The sequence below is a fragment of the Rhinatrema bivittatum genome, chromosome 7, assembly GCF_901001135.1.
Source record: "Rhinatrema bivittatum chromosome 7, aRhiBiv1.1, whole genome shotgun sequence".
Classification (NCBI taxonomy): domain Eukaryota; kingdom Metazoa; phylum Chordata; class Amphibia; order Gymnophiona; family Rhinatrematidae; genus Rhinatrema; species Rhinatrema bivittatum.
The window spans coordinates 279225431-279248069 of record NC_042621.1 but is presented as its reverse complement, the minus strand read 5'-3'; the positions used below and the strand labels follow the sequence as shown (position 1 = coordinate 279248069).

General features: G+C 44.2%; 1 protein-coding gene across 1 annotated transcript in view; it reads left to right on the top strand.

Moving 5' to 3' along the window:
• Positions 1-22639, top strand: part of CFAP43 (cilia and flagella associated protein 43) — a 368309-nt gene that overhangs the window by 65139 nt on the left and 280531 nt on the right. Inside the window, 3 exon segments of the mRNA XM_029610740.1 lie at positions 753-884; positions 18805-18921; positions 21858-21938. Coding sequence (XP_029466600.1) covers positions 753-884; positions 18805-18921; positions 21858-21938 — 330 coding nt within the window.

The following is a 22639-nucleotide window of genomic DNA, read 5'->3' as shown; positions in this document are numbered from 1 at the left end:
CAATTAACATTATTAGTGTTTTGGAATAGAATGTGTGTGTACAACTTTTTACAAGGAACTTTAGTAGTGAAGATAATCTGCAAATGTACTGTTATATAGTATGTAAATAATGACTGTTGAATAAACTTAACGAATAAGCAAGTACATATATGTAATTAAGTGCAAGGTGTTAATGTCAACCTGCAGTGGTTGGAACTGAGAGTCATGCTGAGGTGCCTATTTACCCTCTGGGAATTGAAAGGCTTGACTGAAGAGCCAGGTTTTTAACCGTTTTTTGAACTCTGGTAGACTAGGTTCGAGTCGTAGGACTGGTGGGAGCGCATTCCATTGGTGTGGTCCAGCAGTTGAGAGTGCTCTTTTTCTTAGAGTTGATTTGGTTGGAGCTGCGGTCCTAGTGGCACTGGACTGGTTATCAAGACCATGGTATGCTGATGTAAGCAGACTGATAGTGGATTGACTGTTGCATTTTCAAGGCATAGGGGGTCTCCTTTACCAGGGATCAGTAGTAATGGGAAACCCATCTTCATTCTCATTTATGGCAGGGCTGTTGAGAGGGCAAGATTAGCCAAGAAGGGATGCAAACTATCAGTTATTAGAACAATAATTTGAAGCAAACTCTGAACTTGGTTAAATACATTCTTTAAAGATTGGCAAATAGTAGATAATTCTTGCATTAGTAATTGAAGAAATTCTGCAGCTGAATAGGACAGATTGGTTAGAATATTTTGAAAATGTACCTGTTTTCCAACTAGGATGGCATCATACGCTGCCTTCATATCAGAGGTTTAGATGTCAGTATGGAGGAATACTGGAACGTTGAAGAGCCAATAGACAGCATTGTTTTTTCTATCGACTACAGACTGATATTAGTTTCAACAAATAAGGTATGAGAGATGGTAGCTTCTTTTGGTGAGATATGTATATAAGATTATAGTACTTTTCTTCTAATTAAAATAGATCACTCATCATTAGCATCATCATTGCTATGAAAGTATCTCTTTTATGGATTGCAAAGTGATTAGTGAGTCTGTGTATAAAAGACTGTCATGGTCTGGCAGGCTGGAGTCAGAGAGTACTACTGCAGAAGCAGAACAGGACCGTAGGGCAGGACTGGAGCTGGTCTTCTGCCTAACCAGCTCTCTCCCTGGCAGGTAGAACACTTGGGTTCCGGGGACTGGTAGGACTCCCTACCAAAAGAATTGAGGAACCTCCCATGAAAGGAATTTATTTTAAAAAGCACTAAAAACACATCTGTTTAGTAAAGCATTCCTGAACCAAGTTAGCAATTCATTGTCTTCCGGTCTTTCTCTCACCCTTATATCATCCAATGCACAGGAATGTTATCCATTTAACTGTAATTCATTGTGTGTGTTTTATTGTACCCTTCCTGAATACAGGAAGGGCGGGGAATAAATGTTTTAAAATAAATAAATACTTGTCTCCTGCTGAACATTATGGCTGGAGCAGGCAAGGACTGGGAGCTGGAGACAGGCACAAGCTGGGAACTGGATTCAGGCACTGGCAGTAAGGTTGGTGCAGGGGCTAGATACAGGCAGGGCTGAACCAAGGACAAGACAGGGTCTGGGAATTAGGCAAGGATAGCACAGCAGGACAAGAACTAAACAAGACAAGGACAAGAATAGACAAGGATAGCACTGAACAAGGACTGGACAAGACAAGGACTAGACAAAAATAGGACTGGACAAGGACAGAACTAGGACACACAAAGGTAAACCAGAAAGCCCGATGGCATGAGACAGGGCTAGGTAACCCTAATAGCATAGAAGGCCTCAAAGCAGGACAGATAGGCCCAGAAGGCCACTGAACAATGCATAGCAAGGCAAGGAAGATTGGAAGGCCATAGAGCAAGGCAGGGTGCCAGGGTAGGCCACAGAGCAAGGCAGGAAGCCAAGGTAGGCTATATAGAGCAAGGCAGGAGGACTAGATAGGCCACAAAGCAAGGTAGGAAAGCCTGAGTAGGTTTCAAGGCAAGGTAGAAGGCCTGGGTAGCTTGTAAGGCAAAGCAGAAGGCGAGGCTGGCTAGGTCAGAGAGCTGAGGTGACTCAATGAAGAGGCACTGAGGGAATGACAGGCTTGGTTAAGTGGGGCTGGGGCTGAGGCATCAGATGATCAGTGAGGAGGTAACTTGTGCAGCTGTGAGTGGAGCTTGCTGAGGACTCCTAGTAGAGGGGAGGCTGCACATCAGGCTGAACTGTGGAACGGGGAGGCTGCATAGCATGTAAATCCGTGACAAAGGCATTGTAACTGTATCTGTTCCCAACTTCACTGTTTCAGCAAACCAGCCCCTACTGGAACTGTTTGGACCTTGGAATAAAACGAAATTGTCATAGTCGGGAACCCTTCTGTCTCATACAACAACACTGTTGATCTGCAATTAGCTAAGGATCTATTATTTCTTCTGATGACTTATTATGATTAATACTGTAGAAAGCTGCTCTTCCTCTTCAGAGTGGGGGAATAGGTACCTTATGTACAGTTGTATGAAAAGGTTTAGGCAACCTGGTTAAATTGTAGTTTTTCAATGAATATCTGACACAACCTCTGCATGGTGCAAAGTTAAATAACATTTTTTTCTGCAATTTTTAATGAAAAATTACTATTTCTTGATTTTAATATATTGAAAATAATAAAACTGTGACTATAGCATGTGCAAAGGTTTGGACATCCTATTAGTTGAGTCAATACTTCTTATTTTAAAAAGTGTTACTAAGACCCAATAAGTTGATTGATTTGTTAGGCCTTCAATTAGTCAGATGAAAAAGGCTGTGACTCTTCTAACCTCTCAGATTATGATTGCTGTTCTGTCTGCTTTCAGCATTCCTGAGCAACTCTAAACATCTGTCTGAGCATTTGAAAATAAAGATACAGTAACTCACTCTTACAAAGCAGAGGAAGGGCTATAAAAATATTTTTATGCTTCCAGCTAGCAATTTCAACTGTCAGAAACATTGTTAAGTAATAGAAATTAAATACTTCAATAGTTAAACCACCAGTCATGGACCTGGGCAATTTTCAAATAAATCCCTCAGAACAAGTACGAGACTTAGGAATATAACTAGATGAAAAGCTATCAATGAAAATGCACATCAGTAAACTAATCAAAACAGGTTACACCAAGCTGCGTATACTACAACTACTGAAACCATTATTAACAATGGCAGACTTCCATATTGTATTACAAACTCTAATATTCTCAAACCTAGTGTTGCGTTCATGCCTCTTATCGCCCCTCGCTCCACCCTCTTATCTGGAAAGCAACTCCCTTCGGCTCTGACGGACAGTTGCGGCCACGGCTTCTCCCTGCCTCATGGTCTCGGTGTCCCCAGGCTGGCTTGACGCTATGGATCTGCCATGTTCCTGATGAAGTAAGAGCACGTGCGTGCTCCAGACTTTGTACCAGCAAGGGCGCGAACCTCGGGGGCATCCCCCCGCAGTGACGTCATCCATCTGTACTTTAAAAGGTCTTTGTTTGCTAACCTCTAACGAGTTAGCAAGGAACTCCTTTTGGACTTGCTTCGGCAGTCCACGCTACTTGCAAACAGAATTCCAACAGGACTCGCTGCGACAGTCCTCGCTACCTTCAACAACGATCCGAGTTAGCCAGGGGAATCCTTTTCCACTGCTCAGCCTTTTCAAACTTACCAGGAGAACCCGCTCCACAGTTGCTCCACTCTCTCTTCTTGATTTCAGATTGCCAAGATGGGATCCGGTACTCGCTCCTCGAGGGCCTACAACCCTGACTACTCGGAAGACTCCTCATTGCCTGGAAGCGATCGCGGACGTGAACACTGTGAGTTCTATTGTGCATAGGAATCGGTACTCGCTCCTCGAGGGCGTACATTCCTATAGCCCTGAAGACTCCCTTCTGTCCTAGATGCTATCGCAGATACGGAGATCAAGAGTTACAATTGGCAAGATTACAGATAGGAACCGGTACTCGCTCCATGAGGGCCCATGTTCCTAGAATCTTTTACAGACTCTCTTCTACGCTAGAAGCCACTTCATTTACAACTATTGCGAATTCTATTACAGACTGTTTATTCTAACCTGTGCTCGCCTACGGCTCCTGTTCCTGAATATACTGACGACTTTCTGTGGCATAGAGACCATTGCAGACATCTACTATTGTGAGTGTACCATCTTGTATCCAGTATACCCTGTCTACTCACCACTTCTAGTCTCTTTCTACAGCTCAAGCAACCCAGAGATATATTCCAGTATCAGAAGGACTTCAGCCTTGCAGAATACATCGACTCACTACTGCCACCATCGGTGGTCCAGCTTCCAGTCTAATAAAGAACTATTTGTGTTATTTCATATTCTAGCCTAGCCGGTGGTTCCTCTCAGGATCTCCTCCTGGGGGTGCTGTCATCTGCCATCGGCCCAGGGATTCACCATTTCCTCCAAGCGGTCATTCTTTTCACTATCATCACTCTGTGGGAGCCAATCACTACTGACCACTAACCCCGCTCACGGAAGTATTATATAGATAGCTAACTCCTCTTTCCTTGGGACTTGCTAGCAGTCTATATATAACAGATTGCTACTCCGTAGCGGAGACATGATAGATTGCTATTTCAGTAGCAAAGTACAATATATCTATTGTTATCTCCTCTCCTCAGAAGAGTATCATTGGACAAGATTACCAACTCCTCTTCCCTGAGAGAGTTGATCCATAATAGAGTACTACCTCCTTTCCTTACAGGAGCTTCTAACAGCAGTTCGCTAACAGATCTACAAATAGCTAACTCCTTCCTTCTGGAGGAGCAGATCATGACAGATAGCTACTCCTCCCCCTTTCAGGAGAAAAGCAGAACAGATTACTAACTCCGCCCTCCTGGTGGAGTGAGTGACAGCAGATTGCTAACTCCTCCCCTTTGGAGGAGGAGAGCATAACACCTAGTGTACTGTAACTCCTTACTTCTAGGTCTTCCAGCATGCCAATTCAAACCATTGCAACTATTACAAAATACCGCAGCAAAACTCCTACTAGGATCCAGAAAATATGATCATATTACACCCACACTGATCTCACTGAATTGGTTACCAGTACAAGCCAGAATTTATTACAAAGTTCTAATGATAACTTTCAACATCATTCATTACAATAACCCCAGCTTTTTAGGAGTGACTCTGCAATCTTACACACCTCAACAAACTTTTAGATTCCAAAATAAAGGATTACTGACTATTCCAACAATAAGGAGCACACACCTAACACAAATAAGAGACTGGGTATTTTCTGTAGCAGGCCCAATGCTATGGAATTCTCTGTCTAAGACGCTACACATTTTACCCGATAGAAAGAGATTCAAATGCAAACTAAAGACATGACTATTAAAAAATGTGAATAAACTAACTTAGAACACCAGAACATAGAGAGCCACAAAGACAAGAATAACTAAAATATTAATCTAAACTCGAAAATGTACCCATTGAAAGAATAAATGATATGGAAAATTATCTTATCATTTGAAATCCCCGTATTCCTTACCTTAAGTACTAGATCAGTTACTGATATGTAATAGAAAATTCTCTAGATAGATTTTAATGCCTGTACAGGAATACTACATCTGTAACCAATCATTGTCTGTCTGTAAACCATCAGTCACTTTGTAAACCATTGTGATCTATAAATGGAACGACGGTATATAAAATGTCTAAATAAATACATAAATAAATAAAATAGAAGTTATAGTATTTTGTGTTTTGAAGTCAAATAGTTCAATTTTCATTTCATCAATCAAAAACAGTTTTTTTCCAAAAAGTTTAAGGCTTATCAAAGTATTGTTTTGCATATTTTAGACAATGACTTTTGTAATAAGGTAATAGAAAAGTTTTCCTTCTGACAATTCTCCCATGCAGATCATTGTTGTGTAAGCAACTCTGTACTATCGATCTGTGCACAACCACTCCTGTGTCAGCTAAAATTTTTAGCATGTCATTTGCAGTGATCTGTGGGTTCTGATTTGAAGATCTGACCAGTTTTTGGGCTGATTTATCAAAGATTTTCCTTGGTCTTGGTTAAGAAGCGAGCTGGACCTTGCCTTTGTCCGGCGATCCTGTGGCACGGCAATGGCTGCTGTTGGTGGCGGCAGCCACAGAGAGGAGCATGACAGGATGTGCGCTCCACCATGGCTCCTCTTCTCTTCACGTCGGGCGTCCTCGCTGGAAGTTCCTGCGCTGAAAGCGGGAACTTTGGAAATATAAACGTTGCTTCTACAGCATTTCCCTTCCTCAGCAACAGGCTTGCTTGTGCTGGTGCTTTGATGTGCTTCTTATCGTGTCTACCTCGATCTCTGCCTGAACTTTTGATTTGGTTTGTCTGGTGCCTGCCTCAACTCCTGCTTGGACTTTGGATTTGGTTTGTCTGCTGCCTGCCTTGACCCCTGCCTGTACTTTGGATTTGGATTGTCTGCTGTCTGCCCCAAACCATGCTTAGATTTGGATTGTCTGCTGCCTACCTAGATCTCTGCCTGGACTAGGGTTGGTTGGTCTCCCATCTGCCTCCAACCCTTGCAGGATTGTGGATTGGTCAGTTGTCGAACTCTGACATTACCCTTCAGCCTGTTCAGTCTTCAGCCTAAAGTTAAGGCTGTTACTCTATTCCATTGGGATCCACATATCATAACAGTTTGCAGAGGCGATGGATCCAGTAGACCCAACAGCCTGGCAAGCTATTCCAGGTCTGGCCACGTAGGTGCAGCAACAACAGGGAGTCCTGAACCAAGTGATGGGAGTTCTTGAAAAACTAGCAGCCTGAATGGATGCCTTTGCCATAGCTACCCCACCGCCACTGCCATCTACTCCCTCTCCCAGTGCTGTTCTTTGTCTGCCTCTTCCTCTTTGTTTTAATGGAGCTCCTCAACAGTGCAGAGGATTCATTAACCAGTGCAACTGGTGTAACTCCAAGCACCACTATTTCCTTATGACAAAATTAAGGTTACGTTCATCCTCTCATTACTAGAGGGCCCAGCTCTAGCCTGGGCATCCCCGCTGTGGGAGCAAGATAATCTGTTACTGGATAATCTGGATCAATTCCTTAAAGACTTCCGGTTAGTTTTTGATGAGCTGGGATGTTTGACTTCTGCTTCTGATTTACTACAAATTTGGCAGGGTTCTTGTTCAGTGGGGGAGTATGCTGTCCAGTTTTGGAACTTAGTCACTGAGCTTCGCTGGGGAAAGGATAGCCTCACAGCCATTTTCCACCAAGGATTATCAGAATCCATTAAGGATGAGGTGGCTGGATGAGACCCGGCGGATTCTTTAGAATAACTAATCCATTTGGCAATTCACCTTGATCTTCGCTTTCAGGAAAGGTCTTGGGAAAGAGCCGCTCTTCGTCATGTGGTGCATTTAGCACCTTCATTTAAATGTCCACTCCTCCCAACCAAACCTCAAGAATCACGATCCGGTGCCGAGGAGCCCAAGCAAATAGACCAGGTCAGGATCTCTTCCGAGGAGTGTCAGCAATGACAGCAACATAAGCTTTGCTTATATTGTGTGGGGGCTGGTAATTATGGTATATCTTGTCCTCTGAAGCCGGGAAACTCTCAGACCTAGGATTGGTGGGAGAGGTCTCCTTGAGTCACTCAATCTCCTCTCCACAGATCTTAATCCCCGTGAGTCTGTCTACAGTGAAAAACGTAATACATTTGCAAGCCTTTTTAGACACCAGAGTGGCCAGAAACTTTATTGAAGAGAGCATTGTTCAGCGATATTAAATTCCTATGGAACCACTAAACGTTGCTCTCACGATATCATCGGTCTCAGGGGAACCTTTGGCTGACAAGATCTCCTGCATCACTGGGCCATTAATTATGACTACCGGTCTGCCTCATCAAGAGGAAATTCATGTGTATGTGCTACCTTCCGTGGTGAACTAGATAATTTGGGGATTGCCATGGCTGAAGTTACACCAACCTCACATTGACTGGAGTTCATTACAACTGGCAAAATGGAGTCCAAAATGCCATAAGGTCTGTCTGATTCAAGTAAAGGTACCCACACTCAATATTCACTGTTCAGTTCCAACTCTTCCTGAGTTACCCGGTTTGTATGCAGATTTCGACAACATTTTTAGTAAACAATGTGCTGAAACCTTATCTCCACATCGAGATTATGATTGCGCTATTGACTTACTCCTTGGAAAAATGCCCCCTCGGGGAAGAGTCTACTCACTATCAGTTCGAGAAACAGAGGCCATGAATCAATATATCCAAGAAAATTTAGCCCGTGGATTCATCAGACCATCCTCCTCTCCTGCGGGAGCAGGGTTCTTTTTGTTGGAAAAAAAGATGGGTCCCTCTGCCCTTATATCGATTATTGAGGTCTAAATGTTATTACTAGAAAATAACTGATATCCTCTACCTCTTATAACAGAGCTTTTTGATCGACTTAGAGGAGCACAGATATTCACTAAATTAGATCTACGAGGAACTTATAATCTAGCACAGATCCAGGAGGGGGACGAATGGAAAACTGCCTTCAATACAAATGATGGCCATTATGAATATTTAGTAATGCCCTTCAGTCTATGCAATGCTCCGGCAGTATTTCAAGCTATGGTATACGACATATTCCGAGATCTTTTATATTCACATGTTGTCATCTATCTAGACAATATTCTCACCTTTTCCAAGATTGAGAACCAGCATCAAGTTCATGTACGGCAAGTTTTCCATCATCTATGAGAAATTAAGTTATATGCCAGAATTGTCAAAGGAGTTGAAAGTCTAGTTCCAGGTTTTGTTTTGTTTGGAATTAAAAGGGAGATTCCCCATGGTTGCCAAAAACATAGTGAAGCAGAAAATATGAGAATACAGTCCTCTGCATAGAGCTGGGCTTACTAGTTGACTGATATTAAACCCATAACACCCAAGATTTGCCACAGGCTAGGGATAAGGACCCCCCTTTTACTTTATTATAAGAGGTATAAGATTTATGTGCAAGGGAGATTCTGGGAATAGAAAACTCACTGTGGTGCTCCACCTCCTTAAAATTCAAATATTCCAAAACTTGAAATTGCCCATTAACTCTAGAAATCAGCCCTACAGATGCCCTGAGACTATATGCCATGCCACACTCCCTTACATAGTTGAGCCCTTAACAGCAGGGTTGGTTGGTTCGGAGGGGTGCTTCAGAAACGACAGCAGGTGTCTCCTCCCTTTGTTGAGCTAACAGCGGAGCTTCCATTGGGGTAAGGCTTATTTTTTTCCTTCTTGGCTCTTCTTTCTGTCTCTGGAGTAAGCTATCCCTCCTCCCTCCCATTTGCATTGTTTTGTGGGAAGGTTAGCCTGCGTGGGCTAGAAGAGGAAGGCTAATACACTGTTTCTTTAAATTTTGGTTTTGCTGATGCAAAAAAAAAAAAAAAGGCTATCCTTTATCATGCTGGAAACCCTGAGGTGGAAGGTCCATTCCTGCTCTGCGGGAGGATGTGGCATGACTAGGGCAGGATCATCTTCCTAGCAGTGATTTGGATGCAGACCTGAGGCCCACAGCTACAGGAGAAAGGCAAAATGGCACTGGGCAGCCTACATGGGAAATGAACCGCACTGTGCTTGGCATATGTTTTGCATTCTGTACAGACCAGGTATGTGTTTCTATTGTGCAGAGCCTGTTCAGCAGCTCGAGGGGGACATCCTGCCCCATGAATTTGCAGCAACTGAGGGTTCAATGCTAGATGCAGGAGTGTCTCAGCTTTGTTGGGTCTGGTGGTAGGCTTGGGGGAGCCTTTGCAGCAGGGCTTTTAGTCTGGAGGAGTTTGGCAAGGGCCCTGGGTGGAATGGTAGATGTGTGTCTGCGTCTCTCCCTACCAATCTCCTGATAGCAGCAGGAGAACTGTTGGCCATTTTGTAATGCACTCCACTCTAGAGTGACTTGGACTTCCTTCTTCAACTATAGGGCAGAAGTGGAGTCCCATTGTGTCCTATGGGTTGGCACCATTGGCTGCTAGTTCCTTAGTGCAGTCTTCTGCTATGGTTTTTCTTCTCAGGCAGACTTAATGTACCAAGGCTGCTGCTAGAGTACTTAGTCAAGGTTTCTTACCAGGGCCATGGGTTCGAGAAGGCTTTGGCAGCTATTTTATTGCAATGCAGTGCTGAGAAATTTGGCCTTCTCATTTATCCCTGAGGGGGGCCATTTTGGGTCCCGCAGTTCCTTTTTTTATGGGAGGATGCTGCGACTGCTACAGAGCTGGGAAGTTTACCCCTCCCATTGCTATCTTTCCCTAAGGGGGAAGGTTTGAGTTCCACAGTTGCTTTGTGGCTTTCACAGCATCTGTAGTGCTGTAGAGCTTGGTTCTTATCTCTCTTGGTCTTAAGGGACATGTTTGGGACATCTTCAGACACACTTAGGCCACTGAAGTTGCTGTTGCTATAGTAGTGCAGGACTTTGCAGGGGAGGATATTCCCACTGGTTCTCGGCTGTATTTCAAGGAAGCATGCCTCTGGTCTGCAAGCATTTTTAAGGGATGACCAAGAAGGACTTTGGAAATTGTTTACGCCAGTTCCCTTGAGGACCTTACTAGATGGCTATTGAGGTACATTGAAGAGGACCTAGAGTCAGAATGCTTTCCTTATGCTGAGGATGTAGTCTCTATATGTCTCGTCCATAGAGAAGAGCTGTCATCTTGGGTCCCTGCTTGTTTATGTGCAGAAGGGTACAAGGCAGAGCTTTCCAGCACACAGGAGTCTTTGTCATGATCAGGATATGGAAGCCATTCCGGCTGTTAAGGAGATAAATATCATCCAGAAGTGGAAGATTGTCCATTAGGGAAGACCTGACATCTTCGTTGTCACTTTCTGTGTGGTCTGATGGTGATGAGAACAAGAAAGAGGAGATTTCCAAACCTCTACCTGAAGGGAGAGTTTTCAGCCTTGTTTTCCTAGGAGGATTGTGGAATGAGAGAGTTTCTGTCCACAAAAAAGAAAAAGCCAGTTCTTCTTGCTTTGGTGGGTGAGCCAGCTTAAATGTGCTGAGATTTCTGGAGAGATGGAACAAAGGTTTTTTCTTCATCTCACAGAAGCTATTTAGGCTCAGGCAAGATCGAAGCTCTTCAAGACAGAGTTCTAGACCCTGTTTCAAATTCTAGTTCTTTTGTTCAAAGCCTAGAGGTAAAGATGGATCCTGAGGATCTAGCTCCTCTAATGCAGCACAATGAGTGCTTGGGAGCTCTGTCTCCAAGAGGGTCACCATACAAGTCACACTACAATAGCTGACCACATTGGAAGTGGTGATTCTGGTCTCAAAGGATCAGGTGGGAGCAGGACTTTATTCCATTTATTTTTTAGTTACCAAGAAGAAAGGTTCCTTTTGCTCAATATTGGATCTGAAGTGGGTCAACAAAATTTTGCAGGTGATTAACTTCAGAATAGGGACCTTGCAGTCAGTGATCATGGCAGTAGAGAAGGCAGAGTTTCTCACTGTCTGGATCTGACAGAAGCATATATTCACATCACATTCCAGAGGGAACATTAGTATTTTGCAGTGTTCAAACACCATTACCCATTTCAGCCATTGCTGTTTAGCCTAGCCATAGCCCCAAGAACCTTCTTGAAAGTGAAGCTGGTAGTGATGGCAGTGCCTCGCAGGGAAGGCATTTTAGTTTGCCCATATTTGGGCGATTGGTTGACAGGAGCCCAACCCACATAGGACAGCCTATTGAAATCTCATAGAGTGGTTCCAAGTTTATAGAAATTGGGATGATTGGACATTCTGTCCAAGAGCAGTCTGCTTCCTTTCAGATTCTGAGGCATCTAGGAGTCCAGTTCAGGGTGAGCTTGTTTTTTCTTCCATAGCAGTGCATCAGATATCTAAAGAGTCAAATATGAGATTTTTTTGTGGCAAGTTGTCCATCCTTGTGGTCTTATTGGCAGATTATATTTCCATGGTGGCAATCCTGGAATTGGTTCCATGGGTCAGGGCACATATGTGCCCTCTTCAAAAGGCTTTACTCTCTTGGTGGAATCTCCAGTCCCATGAGTACTCAGTGCAATTGTCTTTTAAAGAAGCTGTGAACCAGAAGCTGCAATAGTGGCTGTAGAGAGAGCATGTGGCCAAGGGGATGGAGTTGGTGCCCCCAATTTGGTCAGTGATGACTACAGATACAAGTCTCATGAGTTGAGGAACTCACTGCCAGGTGTTGATGACAGGTGCAGTGGTCTCCTGGGGAGGCAAGCTGGTCCATCAACTGCCTGGAGGCTTGAGCAATTCTACAGTTTTCTGTTTGCCCAATTAACTAGTCTGCAAAGGTGATGTTGGACAACATCATAAGAACATCATAAGAACATAAGAAAATGCCATACTGGGTCAGACCAAGGGTCCATCAAGCCCAGCATCCTGTTTCCAACAGTGGCCAATCCAGGCCATAAGAACCTGGCAAATAACCAAAAACTAAATCTATTCCATGTTACCATTGCTAATGGCAGTGGCTATTCTCTAAGAGAACTTAATAGCAGGTAATGGACTTCTCCTCCAAGAACTTATCCAAACCTTTTTTAAACCCAGCTATACTAACTGCACTAACCACATCCTCTGGCAACAAATTCCAGAGTTTAATTGTGCGTTGAGTAAAAAAGAACTTTCTCCAATTAGTTTTAAATGTGCCCCATACTAACTTCATGGAGTGCCCTCTAGTCTTTCTACTATCCGAAATCACAGTGAAATCACGGTGATAACATACATAAATCAAGGAGGAAACTAGAGTCTCTGGAAATGGATATTCTTCTGCCGTGAGTGGAACAACACATTCAGATTCTGTCAGCATCTTGTATAACAGGCATGGACAATATCCAAGTGGATTATCTCTAATTTCCTCTGGACCCAGGGGAATGGGAAATGACAAATGAAGTCTTCACCTAATCATTTCCCGATGGGGGGGTCAGCCATTAGGTTTGATGGCAAGCAGTGTGAAGGTGAAAGTACTCCAATTGGACAGTTGCAGAAGGGATTCTCAAGTAACTGGTATCGATCAGGTATATGTTTGGCTGCAGAACGTGATGCTGTATGTCTTTCCTCTTTGACACTTGGTCAGCAGAGTGCTTCAGAAGATAGCAAGACTCCCAGGACTGTTTCTCCTAGTGGCTCTGGATTGGCCTCTAAGGCTTTGGTATGCAGATCTTTTCATTTGCAGATGCACAAGGATTTGCTTCATCAGGGATTGATTATTCACAAGAATTCTGATCAATGTTGTCTTACAGTTTGGCCCTTGGAAGGGTTCACTTGCTAAAGAGGGATTATTCCTTGGCTGTGTAAGCACATTGTTAAAGGTTATTTGAAGCAGTGACATGGTCTTCCTTGCATACTTTTTCCAGGCATAATCGTCTGGATGTTCGAGGTAAGGAGGATGGCAATGTTGAAGGGAGTTCAGGCAGCTTCTTGCCCCAAGAGATAGTAATTTTGGTACATTCCAGCTGTATGGACTGGCCTGCCTGGATGAAGAGGAAACTGAAACTGCTTGTTACCTGATAATTTTCTTTCCTTTAGACTAGGCAGGCCAGTCCATACTCCTGCCCTATGCAGCCTTGTCTTAACTGACCTTTCTGGATGAGGGAGTTGGAGGGTATATAAAGGTGACATCAGCAATCAGAAATCTTTCTCCATTTGCTGGTTGGCATGCATAACCCACTTGTATGGACTGGCCTGCCTGACATAAAGGAAAGGAAATGATCAGGTAAGAAGTAATTTCACCTTATAAATTGCAGAAAGAAATCATGTTTAACTTTGTACCATATAGAGGTTGTGTCAGCTTCTGCTCACTTAGATATTCATTGAAACATACAATTTGACCAGGCGCCTAAGCTTTTGCATACAACTGTATGTTTTATACTTACTAGTACTAATAGCTGTATTATTCCTGGCGAAAACTGGATTATTTGCATGTTGTGATACTTTCTATTAGATAAATCAAACAGTAAGAAGCAAAAGAAAAATCAATAAGCCAAAAATAGACAACTTCACACAAAACACTATTGGAGATGGTGTACTGAAAGCTTACAAATTGTTTTTACATTGTTATATATAGATATAAAGTATTCTAAATATATAAGGGAGGAAAAAGACCTCAGAAATTCTAACGAGCCCTAATGAGCAACTGGGCAAATAGTCTTTTTAATCATAGGTCTAAAAAACTTCCCATGCATGTCTTTATTATTTCACAAAAGTATTAATTTCTATTTTTTTTTATGGAAATATAAAATTGAAATCAAAGCAGTGCTCATCTGTGCTGAACATTTATGTGTTAAGTCTGTTTTGTCACAATTTAATCTTAGCTATGTTCATGTTATGACCGTTGGCCGCGGTTGGCCATGGTTGACCCAACTCACATCATGTATTGCACTGCTCTCCTCTCCGGGTGAACTCGCGGCTGTGGCTAGCTGCTATTGCCATGTACCTCCTGGCTCTCGAGACTCCTTGTAGTGGCTGGGACACATCCGACCTGCTCACCGACTCTGGGCCTTCCTAGGCGAGCGCGCCACCAGGCCTCACTTTAAAGGCGCAATGGTGGGAACCTCAGGGGCGTCCCTGGCTGATGACATCACAAGCTTGGGATTCATAAGCACCTCCCTTGGCCTACGCTAACTGATTTGGCAACGAGATCCTTCGCCTCACTGGTGCTTGTTCCTGCTTCTCCGGACCCGTGATTCTTGCCTTGGATCTCTACTTGCTGATCTGGACTCTGACTCAGGTACCCGCTCCTCGGGGGCCTGCTCGCGCTTCCTTGGGAGACCTGGTCTCCAGGCTTCCCCGCTCCTCGGGGTAGCTCCTGTGCTCTTCTCCAGTGTTCCTGCCTGCTTGCTTCTCCGCTCCTCGGGGTTGCCTCAAGCACTGCCTATCAGAGATCCTATCTATATGCTTCCTCGCTCCTCAGGGCAGTGTCTACCTTACCACACTGGAGACCTGGACTCTATGCTCCCCCACTCCACAGGGCAGTCTCAACACCTTTACACCAGTGGCTTTACTCTACGTTTCCCGCTTCTTGGGGCAGCCTATGTCACTACATCAGAGACTTTACTCTACGCGTCCCCACTCCTCGGGGCAGCCCCTATGTCATTACATCAGAGGCTCTGTTACCACAGGACAGTCTCTGCATCACTCCTCCAGTAGAGCTTGTCTCCACGTTCCCCGCTCCTCAGGTCGCTTCATGGTATCTCAGTGCAGGTATCTGCAATCACGTGGCAGTGACGCAGGACGTTCTTCCTCTACTGAACTACAGTTGTGTCCTCTGCTGCAGTTGACCTCACCTCCCGATGGTGAGGACCTGTGGGGCTCCACCCCTCAGGTAGTACCAACTTCCACCTCGGGCCAAGGGTCCACAAAACCCACAAATCCTAACAGTTCACAGACCAAAGAGAAGAATATGTAATGAAGAACAAAACCATTGAGTAGCAAAAATGTTGAAGTTGACAAGGCTAAATAGTCTTGGAGTGGACAATATTCAAAGCCATTTCTGCAGGGCTCTCTGAAAATTATCACCCCTCTTGGCAGTTAAAAATAATGAGTGTTGAAAGCACATGCAATTTTACCCCCAATGTCTGGAGGCATTCCCAAGAGTATGTATAAGCTGGACAGGGAATTAATGCATAGAAGACATTTTCAAAACTATCAAGTAAATTTTCAAAGGAGTTATGCATGTAAATGTAACATAGTATTGTAGCAATCTTCAAAAGCCATTTATCCGCATTAAGTGTACTTAATGTGGGTAAAACCTATTGTCAATCAAATAACATACATTGTATCAATTTTCAGATGCCCACTTACATGGGTAATGGACTTCTCCTCCAAGAACTTATCCAATCCTCTTTGGAAATGACATGGAGGATTTAAATTTAGATGAAGCTACTCTAAGAGAAGTCTTATGTTATGTGAATGTTACAATCTATATTATATTGTAATAAAAGTTGAAGAGGGGGCAATAATCAAATTGGGTACTTTACACTGTGAGTAATTTTTACCCATGGAGTTTGCACCAATAATCAAAGCAAAATCAAATGCATAGTTTTGCTTTAATTATCCCAGGGAAAAGTACTCACAGATATTTGCACCTGCTAATTCTTCAGGGAAATTTTTCCTTGGCAATAACACATAGGGGCCTGATTTTGAGAAGCACATACATGCTTAAAAATAAGTTTTACATGTGTAAATGCACTTTACCTGCCTTTAATTAAGTTGACTTAGAAAATAGCCACTGCTATTACTATCAACAGTAACATTGGATAGACTTCGTTTTTGGGTACTTGCCAGGTTTTTATGGCCTGGATTGACCACTGCTAGAGACAGGATGCTGGGCTTAATGGACCCTTGGTCTGATCCAGTATGGCATGTTCTTATGTTGAGAACAGTCTGCATGAGGGGAAGATGAATGGCATTCCTATCTGATATGCAAGGCCAGTAGAAATATTAAGCTGCAGATTCTACATTTTTCAGACTTCTCTTCCATTTTTTTTTTCACATTTTCTTGTATTTTTCAGCTGCCTTTGTTTTTCTTTCAGAGTCTTTACACTCTGTGTATTGGATCAGATATTGGGTTGTTTGGTTTCCTTGAAACTGAACAAACAATTGGAGACAGACTGTAAGAACTTGATTCAAATAACTTCCCAACATTCTAATAAAGAATTTCTGTCCTATATGTTGTGCTGGTGGTGGACACTTGGCCCGAGGTGGGGTTGACGCTTCTCGTAGGGCAAGCCCCACGGGTCCCCACCATCGGGAGGCAGAGCAGACTGGGAGACAGAGGCCGACTGGAGCTTCGCCAATACCAGCCCATGTTCCCCGCAAGTTGAGCCCTTGGGTGCCGGGGCTGGCTAGTTTTAGGTGGGCCTCTATCAGACGACTCCCAGTGGATGTTGTAGCAGGTAGCCAGGGACCAGCAGAGGGATTGGAGGGATCGAAGCAGGTCCGGACAAGGCAGGGATCCAGAGGCCCGGGCACCAAGGACGGGCCAGAAACAAGAGCAAATGATGCTCAGACAGCAGAAGACTGGAGCCTGACAGGGCCAAGTCCAAGGAAATACCAAAGGTGAGGTTGGGAACAGGCTGGAGTCAGGGCAGGTGGCAGAACTAGTTGAGGTACAGTGGAGCAAGAGCCAGAGACAGGAATCAGTCCTGAGTGTAGTTCCAACGAAGCGAGGATTAAAGCCAGTAATCAGTCCTGAGCGTAGGTTCAATGAAGCGAGGGTCAAAGCCAGTAATCAGTCCCAAGCGTAGTTTCAACGAAGCGAGGGTCAAAGCCAATAATGTGAATCGTGTGATCGATCGTCTTAACGATCGACTTTGGCTGGGGGGGGGAGGGAATCGGATCGTCGCGGTTTTGTTTTTTTAAATATCATATAAATCGTAAATCGGGGGAGGGCGGGAAAACTGGCACACTAAAACATACCTAAAACCCACCCCGACCCTTTAAAATAAATCCCCCACCCTCCCGAACCCCCCCAAAATGCCTTAAATTACCTGGGGTCCAGAGGGGGGGTCCCGGTGTGATCTTTTACTCTCGGGCCTCCGGTGCGTTGTAGAAATGGCGCCGGCGCGGTGCCATTTTGTACGGCAAAACGATTCGAGTGCAGGAGGTCGTTCCCGGACCCCTGCTGGACTTTTGGCAAGTCTTGTGGGGGTCAGGAGGCCCCCCCAAGCTGGCCAAAAGTCCCTGGGGGTCCAGCGGGGGTCCGGGAGTGATCTCCTACGCTCCTGACGTCGGGGGACAAAAAACAAAATGGCGGCCGGCGCCATTTCTACAACGTACCGGAAGCCCGAGAGTAAAGATCACACCGGGACCCCCCCACTGGCCCCCAGGTAATTTAAGGCATTTTGGGGGGGTTCGGGAGGGTGGGGGATTTATTTTAAAGGGTCGGGGTGGGTTTTAGGGTTGTTTAGTGTGCCGATTTTCCCGCCCTCCCCCTTCCCCTCCCCCTTCCCCCGATTTACGATTTTTGACGATAAATCGGGGGAATTCCTATTAAATATCGCCTCTAACGATTTTTGACGATTTAAAATATATCGGACGATATTTTAAATCGTCAAAAACGATTCACATCCCTAGTAATCAGTCCTGAGCGTAATTCCAACGAAACAAGGGTCAAAGCCAATAGTCCAAGCAAGGCTAGGGAGGAACCAGGAACGGAGTCAGAAACGGACCAGGAACGAAGTCAGGAACTAGGACAATCAACAAGCACACAACACGCATGGAGATCTGTTGCCAAGGCAAGGAATGAGTGGCGGGCCCTGCCTTAAGTAGTAGGGCCCGATGATGTCATCATTTGGGGCCGAGGGTAGGATTCCTGCCACAGCTTCTTTAAAAGTGGAAGAAGTGCATGCGTGCCTAGGAGAAAGGCCACTGGACAGCGGCATCTCCCCGCAGCACACATGGGGAGACCCGCCAGGAACTGGAGGAGTTCTTGGAAGAACAGGGAGAGCCAGCGGAGCCCGCAGAGGGACAGAGAAAGGCCGAGGAGGCAGCGGGTGTGCGGAAGCGCAAGTGGCTAGCCATCACCGCCAGGGAGGACGGGCCGGGTCCAGGAGCCGGGCGCTAGAGGTGAGTAGGCCAGGTCACGGGCCTGCTGCGATGGGGACATACAACACTATATGAATATGTTTTGACTAGATTGTGAGTTCTATAGAAAAGTGACTGTCTTTTCTGAGAATTTGTACAGTGCTGGGTACATCTAGCAGCACTATATAGCAGTGATAAGTAGGTGTAATAGTAATTTCAGAGGCCCCTTTTGAAATGGTTCAGAAGCCTTTCCCGAGTTAGAAGAATGTTAAGTTGAATGATACTTCTATTTTGTTTCAGGGATCCATTTACATTTACGACCCCAAAGAACCTGAGCAGACTTCCAAAGTTTTAAGCATAAATAATGACAATTTCTTGTCTGTTGGCCTTCTCTTTCCTGAAAACAAGTACTGTGTGGTGAGCCAATATTTACTTTCTTGTGTATTCCTGCTTTTACCTCTGACAATGGTATTCTAGAGCTTAAGCAAAAAACAGCCTGCATTTATTTGCAGTGCAACAGGCACATTAACAATACCATGCAATGCCAGCAGCCAGAATTCATGGCATTGAAGGCAGCTCAGGTTTAGTTGGCACAGTAGGTGCATATCCCTCTTTTAATCTTGGGGGGGGGGGGAGAAAAAGACGCATATAGCTCGCACTTCTAGGTAAAAGATATATATGCCTTTCTGACTTAAAGTGGCATAGGAAATTTTCCGGTTGCAGAAATCCTAGATTGCCAGCGTCTTCTTAGAAGGGAAAAAAGGTATAATATGCACAATGGCAGGGTACATGTTGAATAAATGCTTTTGCCTTACTATGTTTTCATCTTTTATTTTAATGTTTATGCTTTTTAAAATTCTGAGTGTCCTCCAGTGCATATGGCCCTAGCATGCATTTGTTAAAATTAATAAATACATGAACTTCTTATGATCATATAAATAATGGTATTTTAAATGTATTTAAATTGGAGGCAGCCCATTGGCTCAGTTACAGTATTGTGTGCTGCCAGGAGTTTGAATTGTTTGATTCCTGAGCCCGACTTCTTTTGTACAGTTCGACCAGGTCTAGGGATGCTGCAAAAGTGGCATTCACGGCCACCAAGGGGGTGAATAGTCTTAGCCATTAAAACCTAGTAGCCATGCTCAGGGTACACACATGCCAGGGTCTGGGTGGTTCTTTGGTTTGTAGCCCCTGGTTGAGAACTATTGGTGTGATGACTGGGCTAGATGGAAGCAGCAGAGAATTAAAAATGGGGAAAAAACAAGCTGTTCAGCCAGAAATTTTTCTTTTGTATTTCATTTTCATTTTCATTTTGTTCCATTTCATGTGTGTTTATAGTATGTGCTAAAAAGCATTTAGCATGCATCTAAATGATTTAATGCACACTGTGGCAAAATATGGGTTCTTTGCATGTTAATTTTGTTCCTTGTTATCTTTGAGTTTTATTTTCTCCTGCGAAAACCTCTTTTTCATATAGATATTAAGTTCATAGCAGGTAGCAGTATAACAGTGCAGTATTCTACAATCACAAGCTTCCAGTACTGACAGGGTTAATCTCTTGCTGCTCTATATAGTGTGGTCAGGCTGAGGGAGGAACCTTTAGTTTTTCAGTTACAGTTGACAATTAAACAGGCTAATTCAGTACAGTGCGCTCAGGCCGAGCGCACCGTTAGACCCCGTTTGGACACGCGTTTTCGATGTGCTCTTATTACCCCTTATACAGTAAGGGGTAATAGCATGTGGAAAACATGCGGCCAACCCCCCCGCACATTTTACTCTCAGATATTAACTCCTGTCAAAGGCAGGAGTTATTCGGTCAGCACTGGGAAAGTGTACAGAAAAGCAGAAAAAACTGCTTTTCTGTACACCCTCCAACTTAATATCTTAGTGATATTAAGTCAGAGGCCCCAAAAATAAAAAAAATTAAAAATCTTAAAAAAAAAAAAATCTGCCCACGGGTTGGAAAATGGACGCTCAATTTTGCCGGTGTCCATTTTCTAAACCCGTGGCTGTCAGCGGGTTTGACAACTGACGCCGGTAAAATTAAGCGTCAGCTGTCAAACCTGCTGACAGTCGCCGCGTCCGCCAATAAGGAGGCGCTAGGGACGTGCTAGTGTCCCTAGCACCTCCTTATTAGTGTGGGCCCTCATTTGAATACTGAATCGCGCGCCCGGGAGAGTGGCCTGGGCGCACATTGGGAGAGCGGGCACTCGCCTTGGAGCACTGGCTCTCCCACATAGTTACTGAATCGGCCCGAAAGAGAGTTTGGAGCTGACTGAGAACCCCTGTTACAAACGAGAAGTACAGATGTGAACCAAGAGCAGAAATGGTTTTACAGAGTCAGCATTTGAGTGCTGTATGGCTCTATTTCTGACAGGAAAACAAATGGTGAGAAAAAAAGCACTTTGCCTCTCATCTTATGTTGATATAACAACCCAAGAAGTTTGGCTGCAAGTCCAACAGAATAAGCTTCAGTCCTCCTGGGGAAAATGGCCGTGTTTAGGCTTGCAGGCAAGTTAGTGTTAATTGTAAAAATCCACTTTCTTTTCCCCTGTTTGTTGCTTGCAGATTTTCAGCCTTTTTTGTGTTCATTGTATGTCTTTGTTAATGAGAAACTTTTAATTGGTTAGCATTGTGTCTGAGACTGATGAGTGAGCCAAATAAGTTGCTGAATAATCCCAGTATTTTGAGTGCTCTGTCTTTCTGGGAACTGTGTGTCCTTGAGTTGTTGTGAGGCTTCAGTGTCCCCAGAAACCATCAGGGAATAGTTTGTGGATAGTGTTCTTGCCCAGAGGCAAGTGGGAATCTAGTTGGTAGTGAGAGGTAGCAGGACAGGAGCATGTGTGCAGTGCAGGCGAGACTTATGTAGTGCTTGTGAAGATCCCTGATTTGAGTTAGGGGCAGCCTAGAGGTGTTGTGTGACATGCACTAAAATGTTTTAGCATGCACTAAATCACTTTAGCATGTATTAATAGGTTTAGTGAACACTAAAACATTTAGGGTGTACTAAATTTTAAGGCAAGCTAAATGAAACAAATGGCAACAAATCACTTGAAAAAGCCTGGCTAGTAATAAATGAAGGCTTATGGCAATACAGTGCCATTAGAAGCTAGTAACTTTTGAGCTGGAAGCCTAAAGGAGCTGGAGAAAACTGCTGGGTCCAAAAAAAAATAGACAAGTGAAAACAAGTATAGCACATAACAATGTTCATTAGTAGTTTAATGCACCTTGTTTGCTGGGAAGGCAAGATCTCCCATGAGCTGCTCTACACTATTATCAGATTTCCTGGTTTTCTTTCTGCATTCTGTCTGTCTTGCATGTTAATCTCTTGGTTTACCTTTGTTTTTTCAAAGACTGTAGGAGCATCGGGGGAAGTGCAGGTATGGTCGTTGGAAAATGGAGAGAGTATCAGCTCTCTCAGCCTTCAGACACAGGTATTTATTTTATGTTCCTTCCATTGATCTTCATCTGAGTACATTTCAATCATCATGTTTGCGTTTCAGAGTTACACAGGCACAGTGATTGCACTGTAGCATGGTTAGTAGCTGTCAGGTGAATTTTCAAAGGAGTTGCACATGTAAATGCAACATACTATCATAGCAACTGCAAAAGCCATTTACCCATGTTAAGTACATTTAAGGTGGGTAAAACTTGTTGACAATTCAATGGCATATATGGTAGCAGTTTTCAAAAGTCCACTTACACAGTTAAAGTGCATTTACACACGTAAAACCCAGTTTTAAGTGTGTAAATGCTTTTGAAAATCATGTACAATGACTTTATCATCTGAACTTCCTCTTTGAAAAGACATAATGGGCCTCATTTTCTAAAGTATTGCAGGCCTGCGATACTTTAGGAAACTGCGGTAATGAGGGGGGGGGCCGAAATGGGGGGGGGGCGGTCCTGCGCTAGCCGGCAGCGATCGCACGACCGCGGTGCGATCGCTGCCGGCATCGCGCTCAATAACTACACCATAGAAGGTGTAGTTATTGGGCGCGAAATAGGCAGCAAAAAGGCTTTTCGCTGTCCGCACCATCCCCGCAGAGTCGGCCCCGGTGACGCCCCGACTCCTCCACTTCTGGGGCCGACTCCGTCCCGATGTAGGTAGCGCAGGCGTGCAATAGCCTTGGAAAAT